This window comes from Geotrypetes seraphini, chromosome 11 (assembly GCF_902459505.1).
Source record: "Geotrypetes seraphini chromosome 11, aGeoSer1.1, whole genome shotgun sequence".
Lineage (NCBI taxonomy): Eukaryota > Metazoa > Chordata > Amphibia > Gymnophiona > Dermophiidae > Geotrypetes > Geotrypetes seraphini.
Window position 1 is genome coordinate 87,038,239 of NC_047094.1, and position 19,139 is coordinate 87,057,377.

The 19,139-nt window shown below is 49.5% G+C and overlaps 1 protein-coding gene across 2 annotated transcripts in view; it reads right to left on the minus strand.

The window, feature by feature from the left end:
* ARFGAP1 (ADP ribosylation factor GTPase activating protein 1) overlaps positions 1 to 19,139 on the minus strand; it is a 156,385-nt gene that overhangs the window by 75,573 nt on the left and 61,673 nt on the right. For both annotated transcript variants that reach the window (XM_033963314.1, XM_033963313.1), the window contains exons 6-7: positions 14,574 to 14,651; positions 1,104 to 1,215 (exon numbers count right to left, since the gene is read on the minus strand). In XM_033963314.1, the coding sequence (XP_033819205.1) occupies positions 1,104 to 1,215; positions 14,574 to 14,651 (190 nt within the window). The remainder of the gene's footprint in view (positions 1 to 1,103; positions 1,216 to 14,573; positions 14,652 to 19,139) is intronic.

Genomic DNA, 19,139 nt, shown 5'->3' on the forward strand with positions numbered 1-19,139 from the left:
GAGGCAGATCGAAAAAAATGAAAAATAAAACAATTTTATTTATTTTTTTTTTTTACACAAACGGTAAATAAAAAAGAAGGAAAATAAAATATGAAGAGAAAAATACGCGCGAGCGGGAAGGCAAGTAATAAGAGAAAAATCTTCCAACAGCCGTTGGAAACACGCGTCTTCTTAGCTCCGCGGAATTAAGAAAACTGGGGACCGCGCACCTCTGTCGGGCGGGAAGGCACTCGCGCACGCGCGGTGCGGCCTAGCTAGAACTTTCTAAAGTTCTTAGAGTGCAATCACTCTAAAATTGTCCGTATCGGGGCTCCGTCGGTGCCGTCACCCATCAGTCAAGAATATGCTGCCTGCTTGTCCTGGGATAAATGTATTTTAGTTTTAAAACAGGAAATCAACCAATCTTCTTTCAGTGTAACATGACTCCAGGCAGGGTAAATATACAACTCTGGCCATTACATGAACAGTCATTTAACAAAAAAACATCCCATTGTTTCTGGGTGAGGCTGCTCTGTGGTTTATAGGTTACCTCTTCTCCAAATAAATATATATCTTTTAGTAGTAAAGTACTCAATCAGTGCACAGGATTTAGAAAGAATTATCCTAGGAGATGGCATCCTATCATTCAATGTAACTAAGATCTTTTGCTAATATTCTACTTCAAAGTTCATAAATACTTTTTCTCTGCTGAAAATGGAATTTCACAGGGAGAGCTTCCTCCAGTATTCTGAGTTCTGACCACATGAGGGCACTCTACATTCTCCCAGAAACCTTCAAACCAGACACAACAATATAATAAACATGAAGTCGTCTACAAATAATTTCAGTGTCTTTTAAAATCTCCATAAGTTCAAGGTGCAGGAGCATCCTAGGTCCCTGTATGAGAAGGACTGTGGAGGACACAAGGGAAGAACAGCCCTGGGGATAGGAGCAAGCTAATCATGAAACTGTATTGCTGGTAGCGCCAGGGATAGTGCTTCTCGCTCTTAGAAAAGAGCAACTGCAGTGAGAATGGAGAGCCAAACAGGTACAAAATAATGAAGAAACCCCCCCCCCCCAAAGAACCTGGTTATAAAGAATCCTAGAGAGTGTCATCACCTTACCGAGTACAGAGAGCTCATGGCATTGTTAATAAAATCATCATCTTTCTTCGGAGGGGTGACAGTGTTCCCAAATCCTACATAGCGGTTTTCCTGACTGCTGACACCCCCACCACTGTAAGAGAAGAACAGGGTCACTGACTCTGCAGCTAAGTGAAGAACATACAAACTGGCGATCTTTGTGACTGATACATTTTTGTAGGGGCTGAAAGGTAAAGGTGGGAATCCATGTAGGCTCCTTCATACAAGGCAAACACTTTCTTTGCTCTGCACAAAGGGCAGAGTTTTCACCAAGTTTCTGGATACCACTGGCAATATCCAATAAGTCTTTTGTCATTATATATTTTGCCATGTTATAAGTGTTTCCTGCAGAACAGTAATGTCATCACAGGTCGCTTGCCTAGTGGCTAGTGAAGTGGCCTGAGAACCTGGGGAACTGGCTTTGATTTTGTAAATCCAATAATATACGCAGGATGCTGAGAGATCAATCTAAATACTGTCACTAATACCCCTCTGTGTTAAATGTCCGTGGGAACGGACCAGCAAGGATAACAGGAAGGAATCATTTGAACAGCTGATTGAACTTGATAACTGAACAATCATCATCCCTGCCAGAGCTAAGTTTTTTGAATTATAGCTTTAACAGAACGCCAGGTAGGAGGGGAAGAAGGGCTGATGAGGTTGTTTCCCTTTCTAGTGTGGCTGTATAGTTAACTGGCTGACAGCGCATGGGGATCTGAGGCCACTCCCCTTATAGAATAAGTATTGATTAGTCAGAGACAAGTGTAGATAAAGAACACCCACCACCGGTCTCCTTTTTAAAGTATTACATTTAACACAGAGGGGTATTAGTGACAGAACTGGCTTTGATTCCCACTGCAGCTCTTTGTAACTTGTGTGACGCTGAGCAAGTCACTTAACCCTCCATTGTCCCAAGTACAATATGTAAAAAGCTTTGGTTGTTTGAACAGCAAGGTGGTATATCAAGTCCCATCCCATTTCTCTTTCAGCTTGGGTGGTATAGGAAGGGTCATTACCAGAGAGACCCTCTGCTAAAACATTCAACTAGAGAGCAAATGCAAAAGTTGACTTTCCTCTCTCTTTCAAATACAGGTCAGTCCAAAAGGCTTTTTAACTCATTTTAGTGAGCTTTTCATACATTTCCCAGTCCGTACCACCAATTCATCATCTAGGTCATGATGCAAGGTCAGAATTCTGAATCTGTGATACTTGTAATGCCAATAAACTTAATTTATACTCCTCTGGAGATGTAGGGCTATATATATATATATATATATATATATATATACACACACACACACACACACACATAGCACAGTTACTTACCGTAACAGGTGTTATCCAGGGACAGCAGGCAGATATTCTCACATGTGGGTGACGTCATCTACGGAGCCCCAGCGCGGACAGCTTTTCAAGCAAACTTGATTGAAGTTTCAAGTTTGCTACACTGCACCACGCATGTGCATGCCTTCTTGCCCACTAGAGGGCGCATCCCACATCGTGGTCCTCGGTTCCATAACTAGCAAAGAAGCCATCCTCGGGGAGGCGGGCGGGTTGTGAGAATATCTGCCTGCTGTCCCTGGATAACACCTGTTACGGTAAGTAACTGTGCTTTATCCCAGGACAAGCAGGCAGCATATTCTCACATGTGGGTGACCTCCAAGCCAACCAAAAAAGGGCAGGTGGGAGGATGGCAATTAGGAAAACAGATTACGTAACACCGACTGGCCAAACCGGCCGTCGCTTCTGGACAAAGTGTCCAGACAGTAGTGGGAGGTGAATGTATGAACCGAAGACCAAGTGGCAGCTTTACATATATCCTCCATAGGAGTAGATCGGAGGAAAGCAACCGAAGCTGCCATCGCCCGGACCTTATGCCCCGTGACTCGACCCGGGAACGTAAGACCAGCCTGAGCATAGCAAAAAGAAATACAAGCAGCCAACCAGTTGGACAAGGTGCGCTTGGAAACAGGATGTCCTAAACGATTAGGATCAAAGGACAAAAACAATTGAGGAACCTTCCTATGAGACCTGGTACGTTGGAGATAAAATGCCAACGCCCTCTTACAGTCAAGCGTGTGGAGCGCCGTCTCGCCAGGATGGGAGTAGGGCTTAGGAAAGAACACAGGAAGGACTGATTGAGGTGGATATCAGACACAACTTTAGGTAAAAATTTAGGATGGGTGCGGAGAACCACCTTGTCATGATGGAACACCGTGAAAGGCGGATCCGCAACCAAAGCTTGCAACTCACTAATCCGTCGAGCAGATGTGAGGGCAATCAGAAATACCACCATCCAAGTAAGAAATTTCAGGAGAGACTTGTCGATAGGCTCAAAGGGATGTTTCATCAGTTGAGCTAAGACAACATTCAAATCCCAAACGACAGGAGGAGGCTTCAGAGGGGGACAAACATTGATTAGACCCTTCATGAAACGCGTCACCAGAGGATGAAGCGAAAGAGAACGTCCGTCCAAGTGCCGATGGAAAGCCGAAATGGCACTGAGATGTACCCGGACAGATGTCGTCTTCAGGCCGGAATTAGACAAATGTAACAAATAGTCCAGTACCGAAGACACCGGGACCGAATCCGGATCCAGATGACGCGAGGAACACCAGGAGGAAAACCTGGTCCACTTCTGGGAATAACAAAGCCTGGTCGAGACCTTGCGCGAGGCTTCCAAAACTTCCCGCACCGACTGAGAAACCGGAACCGAAGTCAAGGGGAAAGTAACCAAGCGGTCAGGTGTAACGACTGAAGATTGGGATGCAACAGCGAACCCCGACTCTGAGATAGCAGAGAGGGAAACACAGGCAGAAGCAGAGGCTCCCTGACACTGAGTTGAAGAAGCAGGGAGAACCAGTGTTGACGAGGCCACCGAGGCGCAATGAGAATCATAGTGGCTCTGGATGATTTGAGACGAACCAACGTCCTCAGGATCAGGGGAAAAGGAGGAAACGCATAAAGGAACCTCCCTCCCCAGTCGAGAAGAAAGGCGTCCGCTTCCAGACGGTCCGGGGAGTACATCCGAGAACAATACAGGGGTAGTTTGCGAGTCTCCGGGGAGGCAAACAGATCCACCTGTGGAGTCCCCCAGCGGTCGAAGACCTCGCGCAGGACTCTGGAGTTGAGTGACCACTCGTGCGGCTGGAGAAGCCGACTGAGTTTGTCTGCCAAGTTCTGTTCCCCCTGGATATAGACCGCCTGTAGGAAGATGTTCTGGGAGATCGCCCATTCCCAAAGGCGCAGAGCTTCCCGGCAAAGGGACCAAGAGCCTGTCCCACCTTGCTTGTTCACATAATACATGGCCACCTGGTTGTCCGTTCGCACGAGGACTACCTGATCGCGGAGCAGGTGGCAGAATGCTCGAGCCGCCAGAAAGATGGCGTGAAGCTCCAACACATTGATGTGACAGCGTCGGTCCTCCACCGACCACAGGCCCTGGGTCCGCAGACCGTCGAGGTGGGCCCCCCACGCGTACTCCGAGGAGTCCGTGGTCAGAACCTTGCGATGTGGAGGGACGAGAAAGAGCAAACCCCCGGAAAGATTCGAAGAGTCGGTCCACCAACGGAGCGAGCGTCTCAAAGAAGGAGTCACCGTTATGCGAGAAGAGACAGGATCGCACTCTTGGCGCCACTGAGAGGCCAGAGTCCACTGAGGAATTCTCATGCGCAGTCTGGCGAACGGAGTGACGTGGACCGTAGAAGCCATGTGGCCCAGAAGCATCATCATGCGCTGAGCCGACACCACCGGTAGCTGAGAGATCAGACAGCCCAACCGAACCAAAGCCTCCAACCGAGGAGGAGGGAGGAATGAACGGAGGCGAACAGTGTCCAGCACTGCGCCTATAAACTGAAGTGATTGGGTCGGGCATAACTGTGACTTGGGGAAGTTCACTTCGAACCCCAGTCGTTGAAGGAAGGCGATAGACTGTAGGGTCGCTGAGATAACCCCTTCCCTGGTCGGGGCCTTGATCAGCCAATCGTCCAGGTAAGGGAAGACCTGAAGCCCCCGAGACCTCAGGGCTGCAGCGACTACCACCATACATTTCGTGAAGACTCGAGGGGACGAAGCCAGGCCGAAGGGGAGGACCCTGTACTGCAGGTGTAGCTCGCTCACCTGGAACCGTAAGAATTTGCGGAAGGCGGGATGCACCGGAACATGGGTGTACGCTTCCTTCAGGTCCAGGGAGCACATCCAGTCCCCCTCCTCCAAGAGAGGATACAATATCGGAAGTGACAACATCCAGAACTTCTCCCGGACCAGGAACTTGTTGAGCTTCCTGAGGTCTAGAATGGGACGCAAGTCCCCGGTCTTTTTTGGGACCAAAAAGTAACGGGAGTAAAACCCCCGCCCCCGCTGGTCGGGGGGTACAGGTTCCACCGCCCGAAGCCTCAACAAGGCCCTGGCCTCAGCCATGAGGATGGGGAGCTGGGTCCGATTGTATGGGCAAGCCCCCGGTGCCTGTTCCGGCGGCGCAGAGCAAAAGTTGAGAGAATAGCCCTCGGAGACGGTCCGGAGCACCCAAGCGTCGGATGTTATCTTGGTCCAGGCTGCGTAAAAGGCCCAGAGTCGACCCCCTATGGGAAGGGGGTCCGGCGCGATCGCGGAGGGGGGCCGGCCCCATCCGCCTAGCCTGTCAAAAGGACGGCGCTGGCTTGGCAGGACCCTGCGCTGGAGTTTTGGTTTGTCCCCCTCTGCCCTGTCGAGGGGGGCGCCGAGGCGGTGGCCTAGAAAAAGCCGGGGTCGACTTTTGAGGGTACCGCCTCGGGGGAGGCCGGAAGGGTTTCTGCGGCGTGGCTCGAGGTTTCGGACGGACCAAGGAGGCCAACGAGCGCTCCTGTTCCGAGAGCCGTTTGGTCGCCGCCTCTAGGGATTCGTCAAATAATTCGGACCCCACGCAAGGTAAGTCCGCAAGGCGTTCTTGCAGGTTTGGGTCCATATCGAGGGTGCGTAGCCACGCCAACCGGCGCATAGCTACCGCAAAGGCCGACACCCTCGATACCAGCTCAAACGTATCGTACACCGCATGAAAAAGGTACAAACGCAATTGAGACAGGTTGGACATAAACCTGTCGAACCCTTCCTTGCGGGAGTCTGGCAAGGCTTCACGATATTGGGGCAGATCCTTTACCATGCCACGCAGATAGGATGAAAAGGTAAAGGCATAATTTAAGACCCTGGTTGCCATGAAGGAATTCGCATAGAGGCGACGACCAAACTTGTCAAGGGTCCGACCCTCCCTGCCGGGCGGGACCGCCGCAGAAACACGGGAGGGTTGCGTCTTTTTGAGCGCAGACTCGACCAGTAGGGACTGGTGGGAGAGTTGAGCCTTCTCAAAACCCTTGGGTGGAATCGTCCTGTACTTTGACTCCATCTTAGACGGCACCGCTGTGACTGTAAGAGGTGAAGTCAGGTTCTTAAGCAAGGTCTGATGAAGGACCTTATTCAAGGGCAGCCGAGGGGATTCCCTTGGGGGAGTGGGAAGGTCCTGCTCCTCGAGGAACTCTTTGGTATATTGCGATCCAGCCATGAGGTCCAGACCCAAGGCACGCGCCATGTCCTGCACAAAGCTGGAGAAGGAGGACGGCCTGGCAGGCGGCGAGGGAGTTCTCGACCTCTCCGCCGAACAGAAGGGGGACGCCTCGTGAGAATAACGTGGCTCCCTACCAGACCCTGAGCCCCATGAGGCCAGATCTAATGGTCTCGAGGGGGTCGGGGAACGTCTCCGCCTCGAAGAACCCCTGGGAGACGTCCCAGGCGTCCGAGGGACCGAGGCACGCCCCCTTTTCCTCGGCGAGGAGTCACGAGAACCCCCTCTCGCAGGGGAACGGAGAAGCCTCGGGTTATCAAGACGAAGCTCCGAAACCCGCAAGGCCTCGCCCCCGAGCGGCGAGGAGCGACCACGTCGCCGAGGAGAGCCTCGCGAATGCTTCGGCTTCCTCGGGCGATGCCTCGCCCGAGGCCGGCCCGAGGGCGAGGAACCCCGGGAGGACCTAGAGGAGGAGGAGGAGGCAATCCGTCTCACTCTGCGTACCTTGTCCCGGGGCCGTACGCTGCTCTCAGGCGGGGCCCCCGAGGTAGAGGTCGAGGGCAAGGTCGAGGCCGAGGTTGGTGGTGCCCCGGTAGCCGAGACCGAGGGAGTCGAGACCGAGGTCGCCAAGGTCGGTGCCCCCGAGGTCAAAGCAGTCGAGGTCGCAGCCCGCTGCAGTTGTTCTAGGGCGCCAGACAGCTCCGAGGAAATCAATGCTCGGAGCAGGTCCTGGAACGCCGGAATCCCGACCATGGTAGGCAGGTCCAAGGCCGGGGGATGCTCCTTGGAGGGCGACCTCGGTCTCGAGTATTCCCTCGGGGCATTAGTGGCCGGAGTCCTGGGCGGGGCCGAGGACGACCCACTCGCCGCAGAGAAGCTCGAGGATGGCTTCTTCGATGACCCTGGAGTCGGGGATGGAAAAGAGGACTTACCTGAGGCAGGTTTGGTCACAGGTGTCGGCTTCGAGGTCGAGGGACGCGGCGAAGCCGAAGGCGCCGAGGCCGAGGTCAAGGCCGGGGCCGAAGCCGAGGCCGACGTCGAGGCCTTCCCGGGCGCGTAGTCAACTGCGAAAAGCTCCGCCATCCTGGTGCGGCGTCGACGGAGCGCTCTGGCCTGAAAAGTGGAACACCGATCGCAGGTGGATAGTAACCGCTCACACCGGGTGCATTTCTTAAAGCCCGTCAAGGGACGGGACATGAAAGAGAAAAGGGGCCGGGAATGAACGACGTCCCGCGGCCACGGCTCCCGGGAGCCCCCGGAGCCGAACGGAAGAAATAAAACTTTTTTTTTTTTTTAACGATAAACGACGGCCAAAAAAGGAAAAACAACAATTAAAGCACAGCGACCGAGCTAAATAACCCAGACGCGGTGTCAGAAGGCAGAAAAATAGGAGCTCAATTTCCACAGGGCTTCTGGCTCCGCGGAAAAAACTGAACTGAGGACCACGAGGTGGGATGCGCCCTCTAGTGGGCAAGAAGGCATGCACATGCGTGGTGCAGTGTAGCAAACTTGAAACTTCAATCAAGTTTGCTTGAAAAGCTGTCCGCGCTGGGGCTCCGTAGATGACGTCACCCACATGTGAGAATATGCTGCCTGCTTGTCCTGGGATAAATATATATATATATATATATATATATATATATATATATATATTTATATATATACACACACACACACATACACACACATACATACACTAGTACAGAGAAGATTCAGAGCAAAATATACTGTCTAATTACGTCTCCTACTGAATACCCACACCACTTATACATACTGGGCCCATCCAATCAGTCACAGGTCGAACACACTAAGTGCATGGCAATACATGAATCATAATGAGAAGGTGGCTCCACCCCTCGAAAGCTAGTCTCAATAAAAAAGGTATCATCTTGTTTTGCTTTCTCTCATTTCATTCCATGTAATACACAAGACATATGGCCATTCGTGAGCTGACTTACAAAACATCACAATTGCTGGTTTGAAAGAGCTGATCAGCACAGTTACTTACCGTAACAGGTGTTATCCAGGGACAGCAGGCATATATTCTCACACATGGGTGACGTCATCTACGGAGCCCCAGCGCGGACAGCTTTTTAAGCAAACTTGCTAGAAGTTTCAAGTTTGCACACTGCACCACGCATGTGCTAGCCTTCTCGCCACTAGAGGGCGCATCCCCACCTCGTGGTCCTCAGTTCCATATCCAGCAAAGAAAAGCCATCCCCGGGGAGGTGGGCGGGTTGTGAGAATATATGCCTGCTGTCCCTGGATAACACCTGTTACGGTAAGTAACTGTGCTTTATCCCAGGACAAGCAGGCATGATATTCTCACACATGGGTGACCTCCAAGCCAACCAGAAAAAGGGGTAGGTGGGAGGATGGCAATTTAGGAAAACAGGTTACGTAACACCGACTGGCCAAACCGGCCGTCACTCCTGGACAAGGAGTCCAGACAGTAGTGGGAGGTGAACGTATGAACCGAAGACCAGGTGGCAGCTTTACATATGTCCTCCATAGGAGTAGAACGGAGGAAAGCAACCGAAGCTGCCATCGCCCGGACCTTGTGCCCCGTGACTCGACCCGAGAGCGAGACCAGCCTGAGCGTAGCAAAAGGAGATACAAGCAGCTAACCAGTTGGATAAAGTACGCTTGGAAACCGGATGTCCTACCCGATTAGGATCAAAGGACAAAAACAATTGAGGAACCTTCCGCTGAGACTTAGTACGTTGGAGATAAAAAGCCAACGCCCTCTTACAGTCAAGCGTGTGAAGCGCCGATTCACCAGGATGAGAATGGGGCTTCGGAAAAAAGACCGGAAGAACAATGGACTGATTGAGGTGGAAATCAGACACAACCTTAGGCAAAAATTTGGGATGGGTGCGAAGAACCACCTTGTCATGATGAAACACAGTGAAAGGAGGATCCGCAACCAAAGCCTGTAGCTCGCTAATCCGACGAGCGGACGTGAGCGCAATCAAAAAGACTACTTTCCAAGTGAGAAACTTAAGAAGAGCTTTATCGATCGGCTCAAAAGGAGGTTTCATCAGTTGAGCCAAGACCACATTAAGATCCCATACTACAGGAGGAGGCTTGAGAGGGGGATGAACATTCACAAGACCCCTCATGAAACGAGAAACCAGAGGATGCAGAGAGAGGGAACGACCCTCGAGATGTTGATGAAATGCAGCAATTGCACTAAGATGCACTCGAATGGAAGTCGTCTTCAGACCAGAATTCGACAGATGCAACAGATATTCCAGCACCGAAGACACAGGAACTGAACCCGGGTCAAGGTGGTTCGTGGAGCACCAGGAAGAAAATCTGGTCCACTTCTGGGAATAACAAAGCCTAGTCGAGACCTTGCGAGAGGCCTCTAAGATTTCCCGCACTGAGTGAGAAACTGGAATCGAAGTCAAGGGGAAAGGAACCAAGCGGTCAGATGTAACGACTGAAGATTGGGATGTAACAGCGAACCCCGACTCTGAGACAGCAGAGAGGGAAAGACAGGCAGAAGCAGAGGCTCCCTGACACTGAGTTGAAGAAGCAGGGAGAACCAGTGTTGTCTTGGCCAACGAGGCGCAATGAGAATCATAGTGGCTTTGGTCGATTTTAGATGAACCAGCGTTCTCAAAATCAGAGGAAAAGGAGGGAACGCATAAAGGAACCTCCCCTCCCAGTCGAGAAGAAAAGCATCGGCCTCGAGACGGTCCCGGGAGTACATCCGAGAACAGTAGAGAGGTAGTTTGCAAGTCTCGGGCGAAGCAAACAGATCCACCTGAGGAGTCCCCCAGCGGTCGAAGACTTCGCGTAGGACTCGGGAGTTCAGCGACCACTCGTGCGGCTGGAGAAGACGACTGAGTTTGTCTGCTAGACAATTCAGCTCCCCCTGAATGTAAACCGCCCGCAAGAAGATGTTCTGAGAGACGGCCCATGTCCAAAGTCGCAGGGCTTCCTGGCACAGAGGCCAAGAGCCCGTCCCCCCTTGCTTGTTGACGTAATACATTGCCACCTGGTTGTCTGTCCGAACGAGAACCACTCGATCGTGCAGGAGGTGACCGAAGGCCCGAGCGGCCAGATAAATGGCACGAAGCTCCAACACGTTGATGTGACACCGACGATCCGCGGCCGACCATAGGCCTTGCGTTCGTAAACCGTCTAGATGAGCCCCCCACGCATACTCCGAAGAGTCCGTGGTCAGGACCTTGCAATGCGGAGGGACGCGAAAGAGCAAACCTCCGGACAGATTGGTAGAGTTGGTCCACCAACGGAGCGAGCGTCTGAAAGACGGAGTCACAGTCAAACGTCGAGATAGCGGGTCGCGGTCCTGACGCCATTGCGAGGCCAAGGTCCACTGAGGAATCCTCAGGTGCAACCGAGCAAATGGGGTCACTTGGACCGTCGACGCCATGTGCCCCAAAAGCACCATCATGCGTTGAGCCGACACTACCTGCAGTTGCGAAACCTGCCGGCCCAGGCGAAGCAGGGCCTCCAGTCGTGGAGAAGGAAGGAAGGCACGGAGGAGAACCGTGTCCAGCACGGCCCCTATAAACTGGAGGGATTGAGTCGGCTGCAAGTGAGACTTGGGAAAGTTCACCTCGAACCCTAGACCCTGAAGAAGCGTGATAGTCTGTTGGGTCGCTGAAATAACTCCTTCCCTTGTCGGGGCCTTGATCAGCCAATCGTCCAGATAGGGAAAGACCTGCAACCCCCGGGAACGCAGAGCAGCCGCGACCACCACCATGCATTTCGTGAATACCCGAGGGGACGAAGCCAGACCGAAGGGTAGTACACGGTACTGCAGGTGCAAGTCCCCGACCTGAAATCTTAAAAACTTCCGAAAGTCGGGATGCACCGGAACATGGGTGTACGCTTCCTTCAAATCGAGGGAGCACATCCAGTCCCCCTCGTCCAACAGAGGATATAGAATCGGAAGCGATAACATACGGAACTTCTCCCTGACCAGGAACTTGTTGAGCTTCCGGAGGTCCAAAATGGGGCGCAAGTCCCCGGTCTTCTTCGGGACCAAAAAGTAACGGGAATAAAATCCCCGGCCCCGCTGATCGAGAGGCACCCTTTCGACCGCCCGAAGGCTCAACAAGGCCCTGGCTTCCTCTCGGAGAAGGGTCAACTGGCTTCGATTGGACGGGCACGCCCCGGGGGGCATGTCTGTAGGCTGCCTGGAGAAGTTTAACGAATAGCCCTCTGAGACGGTCCGGAGCACCCATGCGTCTGACGTAATCCCAGACCAAGCCCTGGCAAAAGCCGTGAGCCGACCCCCGATGGGGAGGGGGTTGGGCGACCTCGCGGCGGGGGCCAGCCCCCGGCTGCTCATCCCGTCAAAAGGACGGCGCCGGCTTGGACGCCCCCTGCGTAGCGGGCTTGGCGGGCCCCCCTCTACCCTGTTGGGTAGGGCGACGGGGTGGAGGCCTCGAAAAGGCCGGTGTTGATTTTTGAGGATACCGCCTAGGCGGCTGTTTAAAAGGCCTCTGAGCCGACGGCTTAGGCTTTGGACGAACCAGAGACGCCAGAGAGCGCTCTTGCTCAGAAAGCCTCTTGGTAGCCGCATCCAGGGAGTCGTCGAACAACTCCGACCCGACGCAGGGTAGATTGGCCAATCGCTCCTGCAGGTTGGGGTCCATCTCGAGGGTCCGTAGCCACGCCAGCCGGCGCATGGCTACCGCACAAGCCGAGACCCTCGAGGCAAGCTCAAAGGCGTCATATACCGCATGAAACAGATAGAATCTGAGCTGGGACAGGTTCGACGCAAAAGTGGCAAATTTATCCCTGTGTGACTCCGGGATCACCCCCTGAAAATCCGGCAGATCCTTGACCATGGACCTGAGGTAGGAAGAGTAGGCGAAAGCATAGTTGAGGACCCTTGTGGCCATCTGGGAATTCGCGTACAGACGACGGCCGAATTTATCTAGGGTCCGACCCTCTCTCCCCGGGGGGACAGCAGCCGAGACTCTAGAAGGCTGCGAGCGCTTAAGAGCCGACTCTACCAAGAGCGACTGATGGGAGAGTTGCCCCTTGTCAAACCCCTTAGGGGGAAGAGTCCGGTATTTGGATTCCATCTTGGTGGGCACTACCGCCACTGTAAGAGGGGTCTCAAGGTTCCGCAGCAAGGTTTGAAGGAGGACCTTGTTAAGCGGGAGGCGGGGGGATTCCCGCTGAGGGGCAGGAGAATCCTGTTCCTCCAAAAATTCTTTGGTATAGTGTGACCCTGCCGACAGGTCCACCCCCAAAGCCTTCGCCATGTCATGGACAAACTTTGAAAAAGAAGATGTCCGTGCAGGCGGGGAGGGTGACCGAGACTTCTCAACGGAGCCGAAGGGAGAGGCCTGGCGAGAATACCCGAACTGTCCCCCGGACCCCGAACCCCAAGAGGCACGATCCCGTGACCTCGAAGGAGTCGGGGACACAGTCCGCCGAAGAGACCCCCGTGGGGAACCCCCCGGGGTACGGGGTATGGAGGCCCGTCCCTTCCGCCTCGGTGAGGAGGCACGGGAACTCTCCCGGATCGGGGACCGTAAAAGATCGGGGTTGTCGAGGCGGAGTTCCTCGACACGCAAAGCTCCGGTCTCGGGCGGGGTCGAGCGACGACTCCTCAGAGGCGAGGCTCGAGCCCGCTTGGCCTTTTTAAGGCGGTGCTTCGCCCGAGGCTTGCTCGAGGGCGATGAACCCCGTGAAGACCTCGGGGACGAGGACGAGGAGATCCGGCGTACCCGGCGCTGCTTGTCTCGGGACCGCACACTGACCTCAGGCTGTGTCATCGAGGTCGGGTCCGAGGGAAGCGTCGAGGTCGAGGCCGAGGGAGCTTCGGCCGCTGAAAGGCCGGTGCCCGAGGCCGAGGTCGCCAACTGCGGGGCCGCAGAGACCGAAGTCGAGGCCGAAGCCTGCTGCAAAGTCTCAATGGCCCCGGAGAGCTCCGAGGAAATTAAAGCGCGAAGCAATTCCTGGAAAGCCGGGATCGTGAGACCCGGAGGCAACACCTGGGGACGCTCCGCAGAGGGCGACCTCGGTTTCGAGTATTCCCTCGGGGCTAACCCCTTCGATACTTTGGGCTGGGCCGAGGTCGACGGTCCCGCCGACCAAGAGCCCGAGGATGGCTTCCTGGTAGATGAAACTGAGGAAGGAAGTGGAGACTTACCCGGGGCTTGCTTCTGCGAGGCAACCTGCTTCGGGGTAGCCGAGGGGTCCGAAGTCGAGGCCGAGGTCGAGGCCGGGGCCGAAGCCGAGCTCGAGGCCTTCCCCATCGGGGCATCGACGGCAAAGAGATCCGCCATACGGGCCTTGCGACGAGTAAGGGCCCGTTTTTGGAAGGTGGCACACTTAGGGCACGATGCTGTCGGGTGATGGGGCCCCAAACACCTGAGGCAGCACCTGTGAGGGTCAGTGATGGACAAAAGCCTATCACACCTACCACACTTCTTAAATCCCGTTACGGGCCGGGACATGGGCCCAAATCAAGGCCGGGAACAAACGAGGTTCCTCGGCCACGGCTACCGGGAGCCCCCGGAGCACACGGAAAAGTTAAATTTTTTTTTTTTTTTGAAAAAAGGAGAAAACAAAGAAAGAAAACACAAATAACGCAGCGACCGCGTCGAAATTCCACACACAGCCGCGGCGACAGAAGGCAATACGAGCACAAATTATCCACAGGGCTTCTGGCTCCGCAGATGAAAATGAACTGAGGACCACGAGGTGGGGATGCGCCCTCTAGTGGCGAGAAGGCTAGCACATGCGTGGTGCAGTGTGCAAACTTGAAACTTCTAGCAAGTTTGCTTAAAAAGCTGTCCGCGCTGGGGCTCCGTAGATGACGTCACCCATGTGTGAGAATATCATGCCTGCTTGTCCTGGGATAAAATCACTTACACTTTCTTTGACACTAAGGTCTGTGTCATTTCTGATTCAGTTCTTACCTTTGGTAGGAGTTAACATCATCATTTAGCCAGTCTTCAAATGCCTTGTCTGCTGGACCTGCTGCATTCTGTGAAGAGCTGCCGAGATTCAGACATAGGATAAATTAAACACTATGCAGAGGGTGTGATAGGACAGAGCACAATATTGGGGTTCAAGAAAGTAATAGATAATTTCCTGAAGGAAAAAGGGATAGAAGGGTATAGATAGAGGAATACTACACAGGTCCTGGACCTGATGGGCCGCCGCATGAGCGGACTGCTGGGCATGATGGACCTCTGGTCTGACCAAGCAGAGGCAATGCTTATGTTCTTATGTTGCCAACCCAGCAGCTCCTTCAGGATAAGCTTCCTATATCATATAAAATCTGCACATATAAAAAATCTATTCAGAAATCACACCAACAATTAGAAGTCATCATTACCTTAATAACCATGAGTGCCTGCTAAGCCTCAAAGACAGTCCCATGTGTGTGTACATCATGAATGAAGAGGATGCTTGCTGTGTTCTTAAAAGCACTGAAATCTGGTTAGCTCAAGGAGAAGAAGCTTATTTAACTCAAGCATGTCCCCCCAATTACAAGACTATCTTTCAACCTCGCTTAAACAAAAAAGGAGGTGGAGTGCCGTCATTTACCATACCTCCATTCCCCTCCAATCTAATTCTTCTAATTTTTCTGCCACCTCCCCAGTTGAAACTCTTCCATTTTCCATTAAACTCTTTCACACTTTTAATTTTCTTCTAATCTATCTTCCCCCTCCAGTAAACAAGACTTCTCTCTCAACTCTTATCTCTATCATTTCAGAATTCAATATTAACTATCCAGACTCCGTTATCCTCGGAGACTTCAACATTCATTTTAATTTGCCCAACCATCACAATACCTCTGAACTCCTAACGCTGATCTCCGACCTTTCTTTAACTCCTCTTTTTTCTTTGCCCACCCACATGGCTGGCAACACAATAGACATGATTTTCTGTCCCGCATCTACTTCCCATTGATTTCAAAATTTCCAATCCCATTCTATACCATGGTCTGATCACCTACTTATTAATTGGCAACTAGATTTTCCTTCACCCTCAGGAATTGTCCAAAATCAAAACAAAAAAGATACATTCACAATCCGTAATACTAATAAAATCACTCTTACATCCATCCAGAATCATTTCAATCTAAACCTCACTGACTTTTCTTCTCTTCCTCTTGACGAACAAACCTCCCTCTGGTATACTTCCACAAAATCCCTACTAGACTCCCTGGCACCCCAACAAGAAAAAAAGAAATTTACTTCAAACTTAACTCATAAAAAACAACCCTGGTACAACGAAAATCTTACTCTTATACGCAGACAACTTCGCTCCATAGAGCATAAATGGCGAAAAACCTACCTTCCTAATTTCCTATTACTTTACAGAGAAAAATCCTCTTACTATAAAAAAGCAATTCAACAAGCTAAAAAGGAATATTATGCCAAACTTATTGTTTCCACTCGCAATTCTTCAACACTTTTCAATCTCGCTCAATCTCTGTCAAAATATTCTACTAAAAAACTACCCCTAACTACTACTCCCTCTGCATTTGAACTAATAAACTTTTTTGACAATAAAATCAAGAGTATCAGAACACATTTCGGAACACCTCCATCCTCTCCCTCCTCCCAAATCACCAATGACTCTTCCATTCTATCATTCAGTACCTTTTCTACATTTACAATGCCCTCACTAGCAAATTTACTAATATTGAAATCTCTCAATACCTCTAACACACCCCTCGAAAGTATTCCTCCTTTTCTTCTTAAAAAATTATTTTCTTTCTTTGGTCCATATCTCTGGGAAATGATATCTAAATCATTTTCCAACTGTTCTGTCCCTTTGACATGGAAAACTGCTCTTGTTTTTCCAAAAATAAAATATCACAATCTAGATCCCTCACTCCCAGCAAACTACCGTCCAATTGCAAATCTTCCTTTAATATCTAAACTAACGGAAAAAATCATACACACACAATTGTCAGAATTCATCGAAAAAACCTTTGCTTTACACCCCTGCCAAACAGGCTTCCGTTCATCACATTCAACTGAACTGTCTCTGCTAGGCCTTATCTCAACCATACACTACTATCATGACCACCAAAAATCTGTCCTTCTTATCTCACTCGACCTATCTGCAGCCTTTGACACCATTGATCATTCGCTTCTCCTAAATAGACTTAAAGAGTGCGGTATCACAGGAACAGCACTATCTTGGTTTTCATCTTACTTTCAAGAACGCAGCTTTAAAGTCTTTGCCAGAAATGAAACTTCTCCCTCTATATCATTAACGTATGGGGTCCCGCAAGGTTCCATTCTTTCCCCTTTACTATTCAATATCTTTCTATCTCCCCTCTTAACCTTAGCACAATCTATCGGATTCACGATCTTTGCCTATGCAGATGACATACAACTCCTTCACCCAATCAATATTTCCAAAACGTCTGAGATAAAAGATATAAACTGGACTCCATAAACGATTGGCTTCATTCTAATAAACTATCTCTCAACATAGACAAATCTCGCGGTCTACTATTTTCAATCAAAAATCCTGAATTTCTCCCAGAAAAACTTTCTATTAAATCTATCCCAATTCAAATGGAGACAAAAATAAAACTCTTAGGAGTGACCATTGATTTTTTTGAATCATCCACACTACTAGACTACACCTTTTGGTGGAACTCTTTGAGCATGTACCACAAATTCGAATCATATGCATATGAAAAGAACATGATATCCAGTTTCTCTACAAATTTCGTGCGAAATAAATCACCTTGGTCATTCTTAGATTCATATGTTCACTCTACCTCGTAGACAATTCTGCCCCTCTCTCTTTCTCTCTCTCTCTCTCTCTCTTTCCTTATCTCTCTTTTTTCTTTTATTTCATCATCTCGGCTTCTCTACCCTTTCTATTTCTTTTCTTAGCAGTTTCAAATACTCTGAATTCTTCTTACTAATCTGTTATATGCAAATGAATGTAATTATGGTTTCTTTTGTTTATACATCATTATTTTTTATTCAATTTATATGTATTTGAACTACTTTTTGTATATCACCGATAATATTCAATAAAATTATTCAAAAAAAAAAAAAAAAAAGGAGTGACCATTGATAAAGACCTATCATTTCATGACCATATTAGTTCGGTAGTTAAAACATGTTTCTTTAAACTACGCATAATTCGTTCACTGACCTCAATTCTAGAAACCGAATCTATCAAAATTCTTGTTCATTCTCTAATTATTTCTCACCTAGATTACTGTAATTCCCTACTCAATGGCCTCCCACAAAAAGAAATTCGCCGCCTCCAACTTATACAAAACACCGCAATAAAACTCATCTATAACCTAGGTAAATATGATAATGTTACGCCAGCACTAAAAGAAGCTCACTGGCTACCCGTGACACATCGAATCACCTACAAAATCATTCTTTTGTCATTCAAAATAAAATCTTCTCACCTGCCGCTATATCTTTACAAACTTCTCATTCCTCAGTGCTCTACTCGAACTTTGAGATCTTCAAATCAAAATCTCTTATTGATTCCGTCTATAAAAGAGTTTTATTACACACGCAAAATAAATTTTGCGGTAACTGCCCCGACATTGTGGAACTCCCTTCCACAACCACTTCGAGACGAACAACACCTTGACAAATTTAAGAAAAACTTAAAAACTTTTTTATTTCGTGATGCATTCTCTTCTATTTAATTTCTCACTTCTTAATTTCTCTTCTATCTAATTTCTCTCTTTTACAAACATTCCATATATTTTATTCCCATCCAACATGTTTTTTTCCCAACCCCTCTTTCTCCTTTTTCTACCTACAATGTAACTGTACCCATCCATTCCCTCTCTCCTCACTGTCAAGTCCGTCTTGTTAATGTCTTTAATGTTCACTATATATTATTTAAATTACTTAATAATTCTTCAATTGTTCCTACTCCTATCTGTCATTTTTAATTCTAATGTAAACCGGCCAGATATTTGCTTGATGGTCGGTATATTAAAATCTAATAAACTTGAAACTTGAAACACTATCCTCTAGTTTAGAGTTTCTCAGCTTCTTCAAGCCAAGTACTCCCTAAGTCTAACAAATATCAACAGGGTACCCCTGCCCAAACTCCGCCCCAGACCTCATAATAATAGTACTAATTGTAATGCAATTTCTTCCATTCATTTTTCATATACACACAATATAATCTTATTAATACATAATGGTAACCATAAAATTATTTAAAAAGAAAGCACACTGTACGCAGAGAAAATATTAAATCATCATTTATATTTGGGGGGGTTTCCAAAGAGATCAAGGCAGATGACTTTAAAATATGCAATGTCACCTCAGTAACAACTATAGAAAAATAGACAAATATAGTGCAAAATATAGACAGCAGGTATAAATTCTCAAAATTGACCACATTTTGATCTCTAAATTGAAAATAAAATCATTTTTCTTATCTTTGTTGTCTGGTGATTTCATGAGTCTCTGGTTGAACTTCCTTCTGACTGTGTATCCAATATTTCTTTCTTTCTGCCT